Source organism: Ursus arctos, unplaced genomic scaffold, assembly GCF_023065955.2.
Source record: "Ursus arctos isolate Adak ecotype North America unplaced genomic scaffold, UrsArc2.0 scaffold_26, whole genome shotgun sequence".
NCBI classification, from domain to species: Eukaryota; Metazoa; Chordata; class Mammalia; order Carnivora; family Ursidae; genus Ursus; species Ursus arctos.
Window position 1 is genome coordinate 41138792 of NW_026622941.1, and position 18326 is coordinate 41157117.

The 18326-nt window shown below is 40.8% G+C and overlaps 1 protein-coding gene across 1 annotated transcript; it reads left to right on the forward strand.

Moving 5' to 3' along the window:
• The first annotated feature begins 9844 nt into the window (after nt 1-9844).
• TMT1A (thiol methyltransferase 1A) lies at nt 9845-17633 on the forward strand. The gene is made up of 2 exons (XM_026501880.4): nt 9845-10898; nt 16032-17633. The coding sequence occupies exons 1-2, from the start codon at nt 10401-10403 to the stop codon at nt 16266-16268; spliced, it is 735 nt and encodes a 244-aa protein (XP_026357665.1). The 5' UTR covers nt 9845-10400; the 3' UTR covers nt 16269-17633.
• Nucleotides 17634-18326: the final 693 nt, after the last annotated feature.

An 18326-nucleotide genomic window follows, 5' to 3' on the forward strand; every position in this document is an offset into this window, starting at 1 on the left:
ATAATTTCACATTTGGAAGATCTTCCTAGAGTTTGTATAGAATATTCAGTTATTAAATATATACCTTACATATAAATGCCAAATAATAAAGAGTTTATAATTAAAATGAAAGCTGTTCTTCTGTTAAGTTAATCAAAACCATGTCCTTTTAAGTTAGATTTTATTTAAAGCCATTTATTTGATATATATTTTTTAATTATCTTCTTTCTGGTTCCAAAGTATACTTGGAGAAAGAGTATTTGCTATTTTTAAAACTCTAATTGAAACAATTTATGCCAAAAAAGAATGATGGTTCAGACACCCCCAAATAATTTACTTCTTATTTAAAAATTTATAATGTGACTTTCTTACAGCTTTTACCTACTTTTTAAACGTAGTTTCTAGAATCCCATGCTTGAATTTTGTATTCTTTGGGCTCTCTGAATTAACTGTGAGGAGAGGTGGCTAAAATGCTCGCTAGGTAAAGAGGGAATCCAACTTGAGATAAACTTTATGGTGACTAATCTATAAATTAAGTTATTTAAAACAAAAGAACAAGTTGATTGAATTAGTATCTACTATTAATAAATTCACATCTCTTTTGAACTTTGGGAACCCATGTAGTAAAGGAGAAATAATTTTCTCATCCTTGTTTTTATATTCAACTAGCTAAAACCAAGCATTTTGTTTTTGTTGTTGTCATTTTGTTTTGCTTTAACCTAATTTCAGGGTTTAACTGAAAGTAAACATGAGTTTCCATTTACTAATTCTCTTGGCAGGGGGGGCGCCTGGGTGGTTCAGTTGGTTAAGCATCCAACTCTTGATTTTTGGCTGAGGTCATAATCTCATTGAGCCCAGCATTGGGCTCCATGCTGAATGGGGAGCCTGCTTGAGGGTCTCTCACTCTCTCTCCCTCTGCCCCTCCCCTCCCTAGTCGTGCTCAAGTGCGTGCGTGCACACACACAGGTACGTTCATGCACTCTCTCGCCCTCTCTCTCTCTCTCTCAAAAAAAATTCTCTTAGGGATCATTACTGGTTTAATGCTCAAGAAGTAGAAGATTGTGATTTTTATAAGCTTATAAGCAACACTGCCGGGATACTGACTGTTCTTTCTTAAAAGAGACCCTACGTTACCCATTAACAAGGTCTTATAAGGAATTCGTTGGTAATGCTTGCATAGCAATCAGCATAATGTATTAGTCTTTTCCTATTTATACTATCTGAGTACCATTCAGATTCACTTGATAGCCCCGAATGTTAATATTAAGGAACTCTTCTAAAATACATTGACAGCAAGCTCTTGTTTTTCACTTCAAAGCAATGTCTTAATCACCCTTTAGGTATGTATTTCTAATCAGGCAGGAGCTGCTACCAGCAACTGCTTATCTTTTGCCCAGCTTAGATCACTTACGTCAGGCAACTGGAATTCAGTTATATAACATTTCCCTCCACCAAAAGAGACGATTAGAATACAGACTGCAATTTTATGTTTAATTTTTTGAGTCTAGTTGACACACAGTAACAAAATGGCAATAAGTACATACTTATCAGTAATTACTTTAAGTGTAAATGGACTTAATTCTTCAATAAAAAGACATCGGGTCACTGAATGGATTAAAAAAAAGAAAAGACCCACCTATATGGTACCCACAAGAGACTCGTTTCAGACTAAAGACACATGCAGACTGAAAAGTGAAAGCCTAGAAAAACATATACCATGCAAATGGAAGAAGAAAAAAAAGGGCCAGGGTAGCAATACTTATAACAAACAAAATAGACTTTAAAACAAAGACCGTGGATGCAAAAACCCTCCACAAAATATCAGCAAACTGAATTCAACAATACATTAAAAAGAATCATTTACCACAATCAAGTAGGATTTATTCCAGGGATGCAAGGATGTTCAATGTTTGCAAATCAATCAGCATGATACATCACATTAACAAGAGAAAGGATAAAAGCCATATTATCATCTCGACAAATGCCAGAGTGTTTGACAAAATACAATATCCATTCATGCTGAAAAACTCTCAACAAAGTGGATTTAGAGGTATGCTTCAACATAATAAAGGCCATATATGACAAAGCTACAGCTAACACCATACTCAATACTGAAAAACTGAGCTTTTTCTCTTAGATTGGGAACAAGACAAAGATGTCTACTCTTGCCACTTTTATTCACTATGGTACTGAAAGTCCCAGCCACAGCAATCAGACAAGAAAAAGGAGTAAAAGGCATTCAACTTGGTAAGGAAGAAGTAAGACTGTCACTATTTGTAGATGACATGGCATCATATAAAAAAAAAACCCTAAAGTCTCCACCAAAAAACTACTAGAACTAATAACTGAACTCAATAAAGCTGCAAAATATAAAATTAATATGTAGAAATTTGCTGCATTGCTATATACTTATAATGAAATAGCAGAAAGGGAAATTAAGAAAATCATCACACTTACAACTGCCCAAAAACAATAAACTACCTAGGAATAACTTCACCAACTGTGCTCTGAAAATCATAAAACACTGATGAAAGAAATTGAAGACAAATCAAATAAATGGAAAGATATACCACACTATGGTTAGCACGCACTAATTAATTTTGTTAAAATGTCCTTAGTACCCAAAGCAATTAGATCCAACATAATCCCTGTCAAAATACCAATAGCATTTTTCACAGAACTAGAACAAATAACCCTAAAATTTGTATGGAACTAAAAAACATCCTGACTAGCCAAATCAATCTTAAGAACAAAAATGAAGGTATCACACTCCCAGACTTCAAACTGTACTACAAAGCTCTAGTAGGAAAAATACTATGGTCATGGAACAAAAATAGAGACATAAATCAATAGAACAGAATAGAAAGCCCAGAAATAAACCCATGTTTATATAGTTACTTAAAAAGAGGCACAAACATACTATGGGGGACAAGACAGTCTCTTCAGTAAATGGTGTTAGAAAAACATATGCAAAAGAAAGCATATATGCAAAAAAAAAATGATACTGGACCACTTTCTTACACCATATAGAAAAACAAATTCAAAAGTCAATTAAAGACTTACATGAAAGGCCTGAAACCATAAAAATCCTAAAAACATAGGCAGTAATTTCCTGGACATTGGTTTTATTTAAGATTTTATTTGTTTATTTATCAGAGAGAGAAAGAGCGAGTGAGCACAAGCAGGGGAAGCGGCAGGCAGAGGGAAAAGGGGGCTCCCCACTAAGCAAGGAGCCCGATGTGGGACTCTGATCCCAGGCCCCTGGGATCATGACCTGAGCAGAAGGCAGATACTTAACCAACTGAGCCACCCAGACGTCCCTGGACATTGGTTTTAGCAATCTTTTTTTGGATCTGCCTCCTCAGGCAAGGGCAACAAAACCAAAAATAAACAGTTGGGACTACATCAAATTAAAAAGATTCTGCAAAGTAAAGGAAACCTTCAGCAAAATGAAAAAGCAACCCACTGAATAGGAGAAGATATTTGTGAAGTATATATTCAATAAGGGGTAAATATCCAAAATATATAAAGAACTCATGCAATGCAACACCAAATAACCACAATGTGATTTAAAAATGAGCAGAAGACAGGGGCACCTGAGTGGCTCAGTTGGTTAAGCATCCAACTCTTGGTTTCAGCTCACGTCATGATCTTGCGGTCGTGGGATCGAGCCCCATGTCAGTCTCTGCGCTCAGCACAGAGTGTGCTTCAGATTCTTTCTCCCTCTCTGCCCCCCGCACTCACTCTTTCTCTCTCTCAAATAAATAAAATCTTTTTAAAAAATAGGCAGAGGACCTGAATAGACATTTTCCCAAGAAGACACACAGATGGTCAACAGACACAAGAAAAGATGCTCAACATCACTCATCATCAGGGAAACGCAAATCAAAACCACAATATCACCTCACACCTGTCAGAATGGCTAGTATCAAACCCTCATGCACTAATGGTGGGAGTGTAAATTGGTGTAATCACTATGGAAAACCCTGTGGAGATTCCTCAAAAAATTAAAAATAGAAATACCATACAATCCAGCAATTCCACTATTAGGTATTTACCCAAAGAAAATGAAAACATCAATTTGAAAAGATATATACACCCCTGTGTTCCTTGCAGCACTATATGCAATAGCCAAGATATGGAATCGACCTAAGCGCCCACCAACACATGAATGGGTAAGGAAGTTTAGTGTGGGGTGCTCCTCAGCCATAAAAAGAGTGAAACCTCGCCATTTGCAACAACATGGATGGACCTGAAGGGTATTATGTTAAGTGAAATAAGTCAGACAGAAAAAGACAAATACGTATGATTTCACTTATATGTGGACTCTTAAAAACGAAACAAATGAACAAACAAAACAGAGACTCGGAAATACAGAGAACAAAGTGGTGGTTGCCATAGGGGAATGGGCAAAACAGGTGAAGGGGATTAAGAGGTACAAACTTAATTGCAATAAAATAAATAAGGATATAGAGTATACAGTGAAATAGAGTATAGCATAGGGAATGTAGTAAATAATATTGTAATAACTTTGTTTCTTTAATGTGACATTTCTCATTTTCACAATCAGAAAGTCAAATAGCAAATATCAGCACTTTTACAACAGCAAAGACCTTTCCACTTCTCCATTCACACAAGCTTGTACCTTGCTTCTTTTGCTCATTACTTAATGAGGACCAATCTGAACTGAGGGTCTCTGAGAGGGTAGGGGGTTAATTTTATTGTCTTTTTTCTTTTCTTTTTTTCCCAGTAACATTTGCATCCCCTCTTTTATTTATTATTCAGAATTTAAGCCATCATCTTCAAACATACAGGAAAGCTAGTCATATGTGAAATATTTATAAATGAATTAAGCAGTACAAAGAAAAATTCTTAAATTAGTCCAAGTTTCACATGATTTTTTTTAAAGTAATCTCTATACCCAAGTTGGGGTTTGAACTCATGACTCCGAGATCGAGTCACACACTCTATCAACTGAGCCCCCCAGGCGTCTCCATTATTGTAATAACTTTGTAATAGAAGATAACAACATTTATGGTGGTGAGCATTTTGTAATGCATATAAATGTTGAATGAGTATGTTGTACACCTGAAAGTAATATAATATTGTATTATGTATGTCAACTGTCCTTCAATTAAAAAAAAAAAAAACACAACAACAACAAACAACCAGGACACCTGGGTGGCTCAGTGGGTTAGTGTCTGACTATGGATTTTGGTTCAAGTCATGATCTCAGGGTCGTGAGACTGAGCCCCACATCGGGTTCCACACTGGGTATGGAGCCTGCTTAAGACTTCCCTCTCCCCCTGCCCTTCTGCACCCCCCCACCCCGCTCTCTCTCACTCTCGCTCTCCCCCTCCCAATCAAACAAAACAAAACTCTTCGACAAAACAGGAAAGAATGTCCAATGGAAAAAAGTCTCTCTAGCAAATGGTGTTGGGAAAATTGGACAGCAATATGGGGAAGAATGAAACTGGACCGCTTTCTTACACCATACACAAAAATAAATTCAAAATGGACGAAAGACCTAAATGTGAGACAGGAAACCATCAAAATCCTACAAGAGAACACAGTCAGCAACCTCTTTGACCTCAGCCACAGCAACTTCTTACAAGGTAAGTCTCCAGAGGCAAGGGAAACAAAAGCAAAAATGAACTACTGGGACATCATCAAGATAAAAAGCTTCTGCACAGCAAAGGAAACAATCAACAAAACTAAAAGGCACCCTACGAATGAGAGAAGATATTTGCAAATGACGTACCTGATAAAGGGTTAGTATTCAAAATCTATAAAGAACACCCCAAAAAACACAAATAATCCAGTTAAGAAATAGAATATATGTATAGACTTCTTTCCAAAGACGACATCCAGATGGCCAACAGACACATGAAAAGATGCTCAACATGACTCATCATCAGGGAAATGCAGATCAAAACCATGATGAGAGGGGCGCCTGGGTGGCACAGCGGTTAAGCGTCTGCCTTCGGCTCAGGGCGTGATCCAGGCGTTATGGGATCGAGTCCCACATCAGGCTCCACTGCTATGAGCCTGCTTCTTCCTCTCCCACTCCCCCTGCTTGTGTTCCCTCTCTCACTGGCTGTCTCTATCTCTGTCAAATAAATAAATAAAATCTTAAAAAAAAAAAAAAAAACCATGATGAGATATTATCTCACACCTGCCAGAATGGCTAAAATTGATAACACGGGAAACAATAGATGATGGCGAGGATGTGGAGAAAGGGGAACCCTCTTACACTGTGGGTAGGAATGCAAATTGGTGCAGGCACTGTGGAAAACAGTATGGCGGTTCCTCAAAAAGTTAAATAGAGCTACCCTATGATCCAGCAATTATACTTCTAGGGATCTACCCCAAAGGATACAAAAATACTGATTCAAAGGGGCACATGCACCATTATGTTTATAGAAGTACCATTAACAATAGTCAAATTATAGTAAGAGCCCAAATGTCCATTGACTGATGAATGGACAAAGAAGATGTGGTATATATCTACAATGGAATATTACTCAGCCATCAAAAAGAATGAGATCTTGCCATTTGCAACAACATGGATGGAGCTAGAGTATATTATGCTAAATAAAATAAGTTAGAGAAAGACAAATACCATATGATATCACTCATATACGGAATTTAGGAAACAAAACAGATGAATATAAGGGAAAGAAAAAAAAAGAGGGAGGCAAACCACAAGAGACTCTTAACTATAGGGAACAAACCGAGGGTTGCTGGAGGGGAGGTGGGCAGGGGATGGGTGAAATAGGTGATGGGGATTAAGGAGGGCACTTGTTATGATGAGCACTGGGTGTTAAATGTAAGTGATGAATCACTAAATTCTACTCCTGAAACCAATATTACTGTATGTTAACTAACTAGAATTTAAATAAAAATTTGGAAAAACAAAAACCTCTAGCTAAATTGACCAAAAAAAAAAAAAAAAGACACAAAATATCAGTATCAGTATGGAAAAGAAAGCATGTCTATAGATCCTACAGATATTAAAAGGATTAGAAGAGAATACTGTGAACAACTCTGTACCAATATATTCAACAATTTAGACTTGTTACGGTGGCAAACTTCTGAAAGACACGTTACCAAAATAGACACAAGAAGAACTAGAAAATCTTAATATTCCTGTATTTACTAAGGAAATTAAATTTGCAATGAAAAATAAACGATATGTATATTTATATAATTTTTAAAATTTCAAAATTTTATTTTAAAATGCAAATTACTTAGAATTGTCAAAACAATTCTGCGGATGAAGAACAAAGTCAAAGAACTTAGACTACCTGATTTCAAGATTTTCTATAAAACCACAGTAATCAAAACAGTGTGTTCCTGGCATATGGATGGACAAACAGACAATAAAGGAGAACAGAATTCCCAGCAGTAGACCCACGCGTATATGGGCGACTGATTCTCAACAAAGTTGCCAAGATAAGTCAATGGAGGACGGGATGGTCCTTTTGACAAATTATGCTGGAGTAACTATGTATCCATACAGAAAAAATACTAACATTTAGGCTATATACTTTAAACTTATAAAGTGCTTTCTGTCAATTATATCTCAATAAAACCAGAAAAAAAATCAACCTTGTCCTTTACCGCATATCCCATATATTAAAAAAAGAAAAAAAAAAAACTTCAATTGAATCAGACCTAACCTAAATACAAAATCTAAAACTATAAAACATGTAGAAAGAAAATATAAGAGAAACTTTTTACAACCATAAAATAGGCAAGGGTTTTTAGGGGGAAAAGTCATGGGCCATAAGAAGAAAATGTACAAATTGGACTTTATCAAAATAAGACACAGCTAAGATAATGACAACATGGATGGACTTTAACGGCGTTTTTTTTTTAAGATTGATTCATATTTAAAGACTTATTTATTTGAGAGAAAAAGAGAGAGAGAGAGCGGGAGAGGGGCAGATGGAGAGGGGGAGAGAGAATCCCAAGCTGACTCCCTGCTGAGTGCAGAGCCCGACTCGGGGCTTGATCCCACAACCCCAACATCGTGACCTGAGCTGAAACCAAGAGTCAGACGGATGCTCAACTGACCGAGCCACCCAGTCACCCCTTAACGGTATTCTAGGTGAGATAAGAGAAAGACAAATGCCATATGATTTCACTTACATGTAAGAAAAGGAAGGAAGGAAGGAGGAAGGAAGGAAGGAAGCAAGGAAGGAAGGAAGGGAAAACCAACCCCACAAAAAAGAAGAAAAAAAAAAAATTCATTATTGAACAGATTGGTGGTTGCCAGAGGCAGAGGAAGAGAGGACAAGATGGGGACAGTGCTAAGAGAATAAAAAGACAAGCCACAGACTAGGGAAAAAATCACGCATTTGGTAAATGACTTATACTGAGAATGTACAAAGAATTCTCAATCTTCAATATGAACCCAATTTAAAAATGGGCAAAATATTTGAACAGACACCTTATCAAACAATACACACAAATGGCAAATAAGCCCATTAAAGGTGCTCAACATCATTAATCATCAGGGAAACGCAAATTAAAAGTACAATGAGAGACTACTACATGCCTTTTAAAATGGCTAAAATTTAAAAAGACAGCCACACCAAGTATTGCTGAGGGTGTAAGCAGCTAAATCTCTCCTACCTTTACAGTGGGAATATAAAATGTTATACCTGCTTTGGAAAACAGTTTGGCAGTTTCTTAAAAAGTTAAATATTTGCCTACCATGTAACCCATACATTCTATTCGTAAGAATTTATCCAAGAGAAATGAAGGCCTATGTCCCCACAAAGACCTGTACACTAACGTTCACGTTAGCTCAATCTGTACAAGCCAAAAACAAAGAAACAACCCACATGTCCATCAACAGGTGAACGGATAAACAAACTGTTATCCATCCATACAAGGGAATGCTACTTAGCAATAAAATCAATGGATTCATGCAACAATGTTGCTGACCTTCCAAATAATTATGCTGAGTGAAAGGAGTCAGACCAAAAACGCACATGATTCCATGGTAATGCCGGATTCCATTTACTTAAAATTCTAGGAAATGTGTATCCATCTCTAGTGACAGAAAACAGATCAGTGCTTGCCTTGGAATGAGGAGGGCAGGAAGAAGAGATTACAAAAGGGCAATGGGAAACTTTTGGGGGTGATGGATACGTTCATTACTTTGAAGTGATGGCATCACAAGTCTGTACATAGGCCAAAATATATTGCACTGTACACTTTATGTAGTTTATTATATCAATTCCACCTCAAAAAAGCTGTTAAAAATGGAAAAGAGATAGTATTTATAAAATATGTATAGGATATAACAATAATGAAACAACAGAACACTCCTGTATCCATCACCCAGTTTAAAAAAGTAAATGTCACCAGGGCCACCTGGGGGGCTCGGTGGATAAGCCTCTGACTCTTGATTTCAGTTCCGGTCATGATCTCAGGGTTGTGGGATCCAGCCCAGCCCAGGGCTCCCCACTCCCAGGAGTCTGCTTAAGATTTTCTCTCCCTCTGCCCCTCCTCCCCCCCTCCCCCTGCTCACGCTCTCTAAATAAAATCTTTTAAAAAGAAAAAAATGTTACTATTATTTTTGAAAATTTCTGTGTTCCCTGACCCACTCTAAAGCCAAGGCTTTCTTGTTAAAAACAGATGAATGCTTGAAACTATTTTCTCTACACTTTAGGTTTTTAGTTTCCCAAAGATGAGTATTCTGCGGACGATTTTTATCTAAATTAGCTGAGTAACGTAGCAGTCCTGCACAATTTGAAGATGAAACTTCCCCTTTAAAAAACGGGCGGGCCAAAACAGTGACTTAAAAATAACCCTGTTGAGTTATGAATGTCTGAGAGCCTCAGCCCAGAATGCAAAAGGGGGACATTCTTATTGACTGTGGCCAAGCAAGCGTGTCTAGTCACTTCCTCTTTTTAAAAAAACGGCGTCGGGGAAGGAGAGGGACCAAAGGGTTAGTAGGAGGGGGGCACTTGGCAGCCGCCCTCCGGTAGGGTTTCACCAGGCTCCACCCACAGATTCTGTTTTCTTTGCAGATGTCATTGGAGCACCCGGAGAGGGCGTAAGTGCGCTGTGCTTATAAAACTGCGGCTGGAAACTCGCAGCAGCCCTAACCCAGCCAAGGAGAAGCGAGCGCTGCGTTGGAATAAGGGACTGTGATCAACTTTCCTTCTAAAGGAAGCTGGGAACCTTCTCCCTTTGCTTCATGAAAACTAAGCTGAATCTTTTGCCAAACGCCTATAAATTAGGTGAAACGGGCCTCTCGCCCCTGATTTGACTTCCACGGCGTCTCTCTCTCTCTCCCAGCCGGTTCTTTCCTCTGCAGTTGATTGGCTCTGGAGTGTGGCCAGAGCTCTTCCTCTCTCAATAAAGAAGTCCCGGGTAACTGGTCGCTCGCTGTCTCCTGAGTGATGGCTCTCACCATCTTCATCCTCAGGCTCTTCGTCTACATCCTGGCATCTCCCATGTTCCTGCTGAACTTTCTGGGCTTGTGGAGCCAGATATCCAAAAAATGGTTCCCCCACTTCATGCAGAGGTTCACCGTGATATACAATGAGCAGATGGCAAGCAAGAAGCGCGAGCTCTTCGGCAACCTGCAGGACTTTGTGGGCCCCTCCGGGACACTCTCCCTGCTGGAGGTAGGCTGCGGCACCGGGGCCAACTTCAAGTTCTACCCGCCGGGATGCAGGGTGACTTGTATTGACCCCAACCCCAACTTCGAGAAGTTCTTGATCAAGAGTGTTGCGGAGAACCAACACCTGCAGTTCGAGCGCTTTGTGGTGGCTGCGGGAGAGAACATGTCGCAGGTGGCCGATGGCTCCGTGGACGTGGTGGTCTGTACCCTGGTCCTGTGCTCGGTGAAGAGCCAGGAGCAGATGCTCCAGGAGGTGCGCAGGGTGCTGAGGCCGGTGAGTGAGGGGTTGTGAGGAGGACTGGGTGGTGGCAGCCCTATCACCTAGGCAGTTCGGTCAGTTTCAGGCGGATCAAACACTCAAACACAAAAAGTAAGGCTACTGGAGATGGCACTGTTGAATTTTTAAAAATCTTAGAGTCAGAAAGAAGCCATAAAGGGAAAGACTGATTCTGAGTACATAAAATTTAAAAACTTCTACAGAGAGAGAGAGAGAGAGAAAAAAAAGTACCGTAAATGATGTAGCAAAACATAGAAGTAGTATTTGCCCGGGAGGATAGACAAAAAGGTTAACTGCCTTAATTTCATTTATTTATTTTTAAAGATTTTATTTATTTGTCTGAGAGAGAGAGAGAGAGAGAGCACAAGCAGGGCGAGCAGCAGGCAGAAGGAGAAGCAGGCTCCCCACTGAGCAAGGAGCCCAATGTGGGACTCCACTCCAGGGCCCTGAGATCATGACCAAAGGCAGATGCTCAACCGACTGAGCCACCCAGGCGCCCCTCCTTCATTTTAAAAGACACTGCAAGGGATCAATAGGATTTTTTACAAATAAGAAAAACAGAAGAGAAAAATAGGCAAACAGCAGGAACAGAAATATAAATAAAAATAGTCAGTTACAGGAATGCCTGGGTGACTCAGTGGGTTAAGGAGGAACTCTTGATTTCCGCTGGGGTTCTAATCTCAGGGTAGTGGGATCACGCCTCGCCTCCGGCTGGAGCTGGGCATGGAGCCTGCTTGGGATTCTCTCTCTCTCCCTCTCTCTCTGCCCCTCCCCCACTTCCTCCCTCGCTCTCTTAAAAAAAAAAAGCCAATTATTTGATAAAAATGCTCAACCTTACACACAAAGAAACTAAAGCAAGATACATTTTTACCTATTATACTGTCAGAGGCTTTTAAGGTCAATATGGTATTGGGGTTTGTTTGAGAGGCAGAATACCCCCATAGCACTGGAGGAAGTGCCCTCTTTGGAGGGTAACTTGATAATATTCAAAACTTAAAGTGTACATAGTCTTTTAGCCAGTAGTAATTTATCCTATAGCTATACAGCAGAAATACGCAAAAACTTGTCTATATGCAAAGACATTCACTGGAGTATTTGTAACAGCACAAATTGGAATTATCCTAAATGTCCATCAGTAGGAGGCTGTTCAAGTAAATTGTCTGCCACATAGTATAAAAAAATTCTGTGCATCTGTTAAAAAGAACAAGGAAGAGTTATCTATGTTAATATGAAAAACTCCCCGAGATAATGTTAAATGACAAAAAGCAATAAAAACATAGACTATTAGAGTATAAGCCCATTGTGTGAGGGCTTATACCCACACACATACGTACATATACGTATGTCTGTATGTTCATGGGAATGATAGACAAGAAACTTTTTTTAAAAACATTTTTATTTATTTGTCAGAGCACAAGCAGGGGGAGCAGCAGCAGAGGGAGAGGGAGAAGCAGGCTCCCCACCGAGCAAGGAGCCCAATGCAGGACTCGATCCCAGGACCCTGGGATCATGACCTGAGCTGAAGGCAGACACTTAACCCACTGAGCCACCCAGGTGTCCCTTATCCACCTGTTTCAGAGAGAGAGAGAGAGCACATGGGGGACAGGCAGAGGGAGAGAGAGAGTCTCAAGCAGACTCCATGCTGAGCCAGAGCTGACATGGGGCTCAATCCCACGACCCTGAGGTCATGACGCGAGCCGAAATCAAGAGTCAGATGCTTAACCAACTGAGCCACTCAGGTGCCCTGAGATGTTCTGATTTTTACATCCAAATGCTGGGTTCTTATGTCCTAAGACAGGGCAGTGAGTGGGCAAGGCTAGTAAGTGTTTTGTTGACAGTGTTACCCCTACAAAGGAAGTAATGCTTACCTGCATTTTCTAGCAATCCTAATGAGATCTCATTCTTGGTCATCTCCCTTAGCTCCGGTGAGGCACCCGCCCTCTGCTGAACGTAACCAGGAGCTTTATCACAGTGTCATTTAACCCTCACAACAGTCCTTTAAAGCAGAGACTGTCTTCATGGTGTGTTGAGGAAACAGAGGTTGGTTGAGAAACTTCCTCAAGGTTACACAGCTAGTGGCTCTGACTTTCTCGAATGCAAATACTCTTACTGCTGCATCACAGTGCTTGTCATCAGGGCCTTATCATCTCTCCGACTTCAATATTTCTACCACTTTTGCTGGCTGCTCTCCCTCTGCCCATCTCTAAATACTGGACTTTCTTTTTTGGCTCTCATTTCACTTAAATACAGCCCCAAGGCAATCTCATGGACCTCCCCCCCCACCCCCACCCCTGCCAAAGTTGTCAATGACCCTGCGTACCCAGGTAGTTTCCAAATCTAAATACCTAGCCCAGATCTTTCTTCTAACCCCAAACCTGCATATCCAGCTCTCTATGCAACGGTCACCTGAATGGGTGACAGGCATCTCTTGCTTAACTTGTGTTACCCCAAGGGCTACATCCGCCTCCCCAGACCTGGGCCTCCTCCTGTTCTCATCTACGGAAAATTTTTTTTTTTTAACCCACTCAGGAAATTCCAGGTTTTCCAATCCTGAACACAGGTCTTACACCTAACCACAGAACTGGGAAACTGCCACCTCCCCGCTCTCTGTCTGGGACACGCAAGGCTCGAGTAGCCAGAGGAGGCTAAGAAGAGTGTGACCATCACTACGGGTTTTGGAGGGGATTTGGAGGTCCCTCTCCCCTTACTCCCCATCGAGGTAGAAGGGGAGAAGCCTTCCGAAGTCCTTCTGAGAACGTATAACGTCTATCTTGTCTGTATGTCACCCACATTTATAGGACTGTTCTAGATGAAAACAGCGGTTGCTAATTCCTACGGGACAGTGATTTACACATTATATCCACTGAATAAAATCCCTGACGATACGGTGGTACAGTGACTTCAGTAATGCTTCTAGATGCTTCGGTATTTTCATTCATCACAGTATTTACATCCTTGTGACAACGGTAGGGAAGTATAAGATGTGACTGTTTAGCCTCAGGCAGTGCTGGGGGTGGACTCAGACTCTCTCACAGGTTTGCGAAGCAGAACCCAAGAACAATGTTCAGATGAAGTTAAAAAAAAAAAAAGTTTTTAAGAAGAAGAAGTTAAAAAAAATTGTTAAAAGGCAAACAACTTGGGTGCCTGGTTGGCTCGGTCAAAGCATGTGACTTTTTTTTTTTTTTAAGATTTTATTTACTTATTTGAGAGAGAGCGAGCGAGCGCGCGAGCACAAGCAGAGGAGGGGCAGAGGGAGAAGCAGACTCCCCACTGCAGGGAGCCCAACAGGGGGCTGGATCCCCGGACCCTGGGATCACGACCTGAGCGGAAGGCAGCTGCTTAACAGACTGAGCCACCCAGGTGGGACTCTTGATCTCGAGGTTGTGAGTTTAAGCCCCATGTTGGGTGTAGAGATTCCTTAAAAATAAAATGTTAAAAAAAAGAAAAGGCAAACAACAAACTGGGGGAAACGTTTGTACGTAGTCTTATTATACTAAATGCCCTCACTAAGCAGTAAGAAAAACCCAACACCCTATTAGAAAACTGGTAAAGGACATCAACAGACGAAACAGAAGAAGTCCAAATCACCAATAAGGTTTAGCAAAAAAAAAAGTTATATATATTAAGAAATTAAAGATATGCATATTATTGAAAATGAAATACCATTTCACCCATCAAACTGACAGGATAGAGGAAAAAGGACTGATGAGTCTGTTGGAAATGGGCACTCGCACCCATTGCTCGTATGAATGTAAACTTGCGATGACTCTTCCAAAGGGCAGTCTGACAACCTGCACCGACAGCTTTAAGAAGGCACAGACCTGGGCGCCTGGGTGGCTCAGTTGGTCAAGCATCTGCCTTCGGCTCAGGGCATGACCCTGGGGTCCTGGGATCCAGGCCTGCCGGTCATGTCGGGCTCCCTGCTCAGTGGGGAGTCTGTTTCGCCCTCTGACCCTCCCCGCCATGCTCTCTCTCTCAAATAAGTAAAAATATTTTAAAAATAAAGAATAAATAAACTAATTAATTAAATCTTCAAGGTGGCACAGACTTTTGACTCAGCAGTTCCACTTTTTAGCAAGTTACTTATTTGGAAATAGAGATGGGCACCAAGATGTATATGGATAAAGATAGACACTATAATAGTATTTACAATAATGAAAAATTAGAAATAACTTCAATGAGAAGGATTAAGAGATGGTGCCCTCAGTGGCGTGAAATACTGTGTAAAGAGCTTTTAAATAATGTTTTAGAACAATATTCAAATGCATAAATAAAATAAAGCCGGTTACAAAACAGAAGGGACATTCTAGTCCCAGTTTTAGGGAAAAGAGGCATAATCACACGATGTACACACAAAATCTTAACAGCAGTTCCCTTGAGAGGAAGAATAGTCCTTGTTTTTCTGTTTAGACTTTTTACATTCCCTAAGATCCACATATGGGCGAGGCAGTATTACCAGCCTCCGGAGCCAGACTGTCCAGGTTCAAACCAAACCTGATCTGACATTTATAAGCTGTGTGACCTTGGGCAAGTTGCTCTTTCTTGTGTGACTCATTTTCCTCATCGGTAAAAATAGGAATGATAATACTTACCGAAGAAGTGTGTCATAAGGATTAAAGCAGTGGATACGTGATCGGCATTAAGGGTAGGACCTTGCAGGCAGGAGCTGCCACAAGTTTTAGCTATCATGACATATTGCTTTTATGATCAGAAAGTATGTGTTAATTGCGTTAGATTGGCAGCTCTGGATTAAATTTGACAGAAACTAAGAAACAGCCTCTTAGGGGTGCCTGGGTGGCTCAGTCGATAAGCATCTGCCTTCGGCTCAGGGCGTGATCCCGGCGTTCTGGGATCGAGCCCCACATCAGGCTCCCCCGCTATGAGCCTGCTTCTTCCTCTTCCACTCCCCCTGCTTGTGTTCCCTCTCTCGCTGGCTGTCTCTCTGTCAAATAAATAAACAAAATCTTAAAAAAAAAGAAAAGAAATGGCGTCTTAGTAAGTGCTAATGTATCCACGCCTTCTCATGAAGTTAGCCTTTAGGGCCCCTGAAATCGAAGCTTCCATCATCTTATAAACCTGTTCTTCCAAAACTAGAATCCTGTTTTTTGTTGTTTTTTTTTCCTTTCTCAGGGAGGGGCTTTCTATTTCCTGGAGCATGTCGTAGCTAAGAGCTCAAGTTGGAATTACTTCTGGCAGCAGATCCTGCATCCTTGCTGGTACATGCTGTTTGACGGGTGCCACCTGACCAGAGAGAGCTGGAAGGCGCTGGAGCGCGCACGCTTCTCCGAGCTCAAGCTGCAGCACTTCCAGGCTCCTCTGTCCTGGGAGCTGGTGCGCCCCCACGTCTGTGGGTATGCTGTGAAGTAACCCGAGTGGGGAGCAGAGAGCCAATGGCTCATAGCTTCAGGCTACACTTGTACACTTAAAATCCTAATTGGAACAAAGGAAATCTTTGGGTTTTTTTTAAGGTAAAGTTGCATTTCATCCCTAAGAATTTATGTTATAACCTCTTTGGCCATTTTCTGTCGTCTCCCAAGAGGGTCAAGACCAAACCAAAGCAACACAGGGCTCTCCCTTAAAAGGAAACGCTGGGCTTCATAATTGAAGTTTACCATTATCCCCAAACTTTAGTTTATGCGATAACTTCCAAATCCTTCCAATTGTCTTATTTCAATTGCTACCTGGCAGATGTTCCTTTCACCCCTTCTTCAAGGGCTTGGTGCTAAGAACCAGTGAAATCACCCAAAAGAGGACTTGAAAAGGGAGAAGTGACAAGATCTTAATACTTCACAAACTGAACCAAGAAATACTAACTCGCTGAAAACCCAAATCGAAATAGCCCAGGTCTTTTTGAAAGAGAAATAGGAATCTATTTGTCGTTCTTAGTATCAGGGGGCTGGTTTTCTAAATTAAGCCACACCCAGCTCCGCCCAGCATTGTTGTTTTTACTCCCGGATTCCACTGACGTTTGTTTCCCTGCATCCCAGTCTTCAGTTCTTAAGATGACGATGGTACCTGACACATTAGTATACCCAGAAAAACAGCCGAGGCACTTCGGTTTCTTGAGTACATTTTCCTTATGATGTAGCATATACTTTGCTGCATGTCTTAAATTGTAGGTAAGGAAAAGGCCCACTGTAACAAGGAAAACCTTGTATAATTAGGTACGCTTTGTAAGGGCCCCTAAAACCTAGGCACTCTGTCACGTAGACACGTATGGGGCGCCTGGGTGGCTCAGTCATTAAGCGTCTGCCTTCGGCTCAGGGCGTGATCCCGGCGTTGTGGGATCGAGCCCCACATCAGGCTCCTCCGCTGGGAGCCTGCTTCTTCCTCTCCCACTCCCCCTGCTGTGTTCCCTCTCTCGCTGGCTGTCTCTATCTCTGTCAAATGAATAAATAAAATCTTTAAAAAGAAAAGAATAAAAGAAAAAGAAGTAGACACGTAGTTGGGGGATTATTCTGACCAAATTTCCACTCCTGTCCCAAGATGATTTCTTCGTTCCTTGCCCCCATGGAAACCTCTGAAAATCGTAAGTGCTTTGAAAACAAGTGTTGGGTTGGTCAGTCAGAGGGATTAAGAATAGCATTTTCGGCAATAGTTTATGTGTATTTTAATAAATTTAGCATATTTTCTGTAAAGTATAATGACTCTACAAAGGGATGGTTTTAAATATGAAATCAATCAATCAATTCACATAGATTTTAGAAATGGAAATAAATGGTTTATATCTTTGCTGGCTTGGCTTCATTTTTTTTTTTTTTAATGTCTCTGGGAGGGGAAAATTAAGCTCTTTGAACATACAGATTTTTCTTTCTACTACCAGATAACTATAAACGCAGCTAGTGGATTTTAGAGAAAGCAATTTTGGAAGGATCAGAATGAGTTTTGAAAAGTTCAAGTCCAAAGACCCCCACTTGTAAAATCCACAGCATAGAAAGAAAGGACACTTACTATTCTAACTCTCTTGAACATGCAGACAGTTATTGTTATGATGAGGTTGGGACAGTCGTTGAAGGCCTCCTGAGGTCTACAACAGGAATCTCCTCCCTCTACAGTCTCCCCAAAGCAGGACCCTCCTTAACTACCCACCTCACTATTGGTTAGGTTAGTCTAGTGACTGAGAAATACGAAAAACCACGGGTTGACAGGCTGAAATGTTACCAGCACGCTGGAGAGAAGTAATGCCCGAGTACGAAGTATACACACATTCTTATCAATTCCTTCTTGTCTAAGTGGCATGGCAAATATTACCCTCACATTCTGTACAAAACGAAGATGCAGAGAAATAAATAAATGAGGTTTCTTACATTCTACAAGTTACCGAGCAGGTCCTAGAAGCCCCAATTCCCCAAACCACAAAACCCGTTTCGATATCATCGCTGCCATGTTACCTCCTCACGGCTTTCCTCCACGGGCCAGAAGACA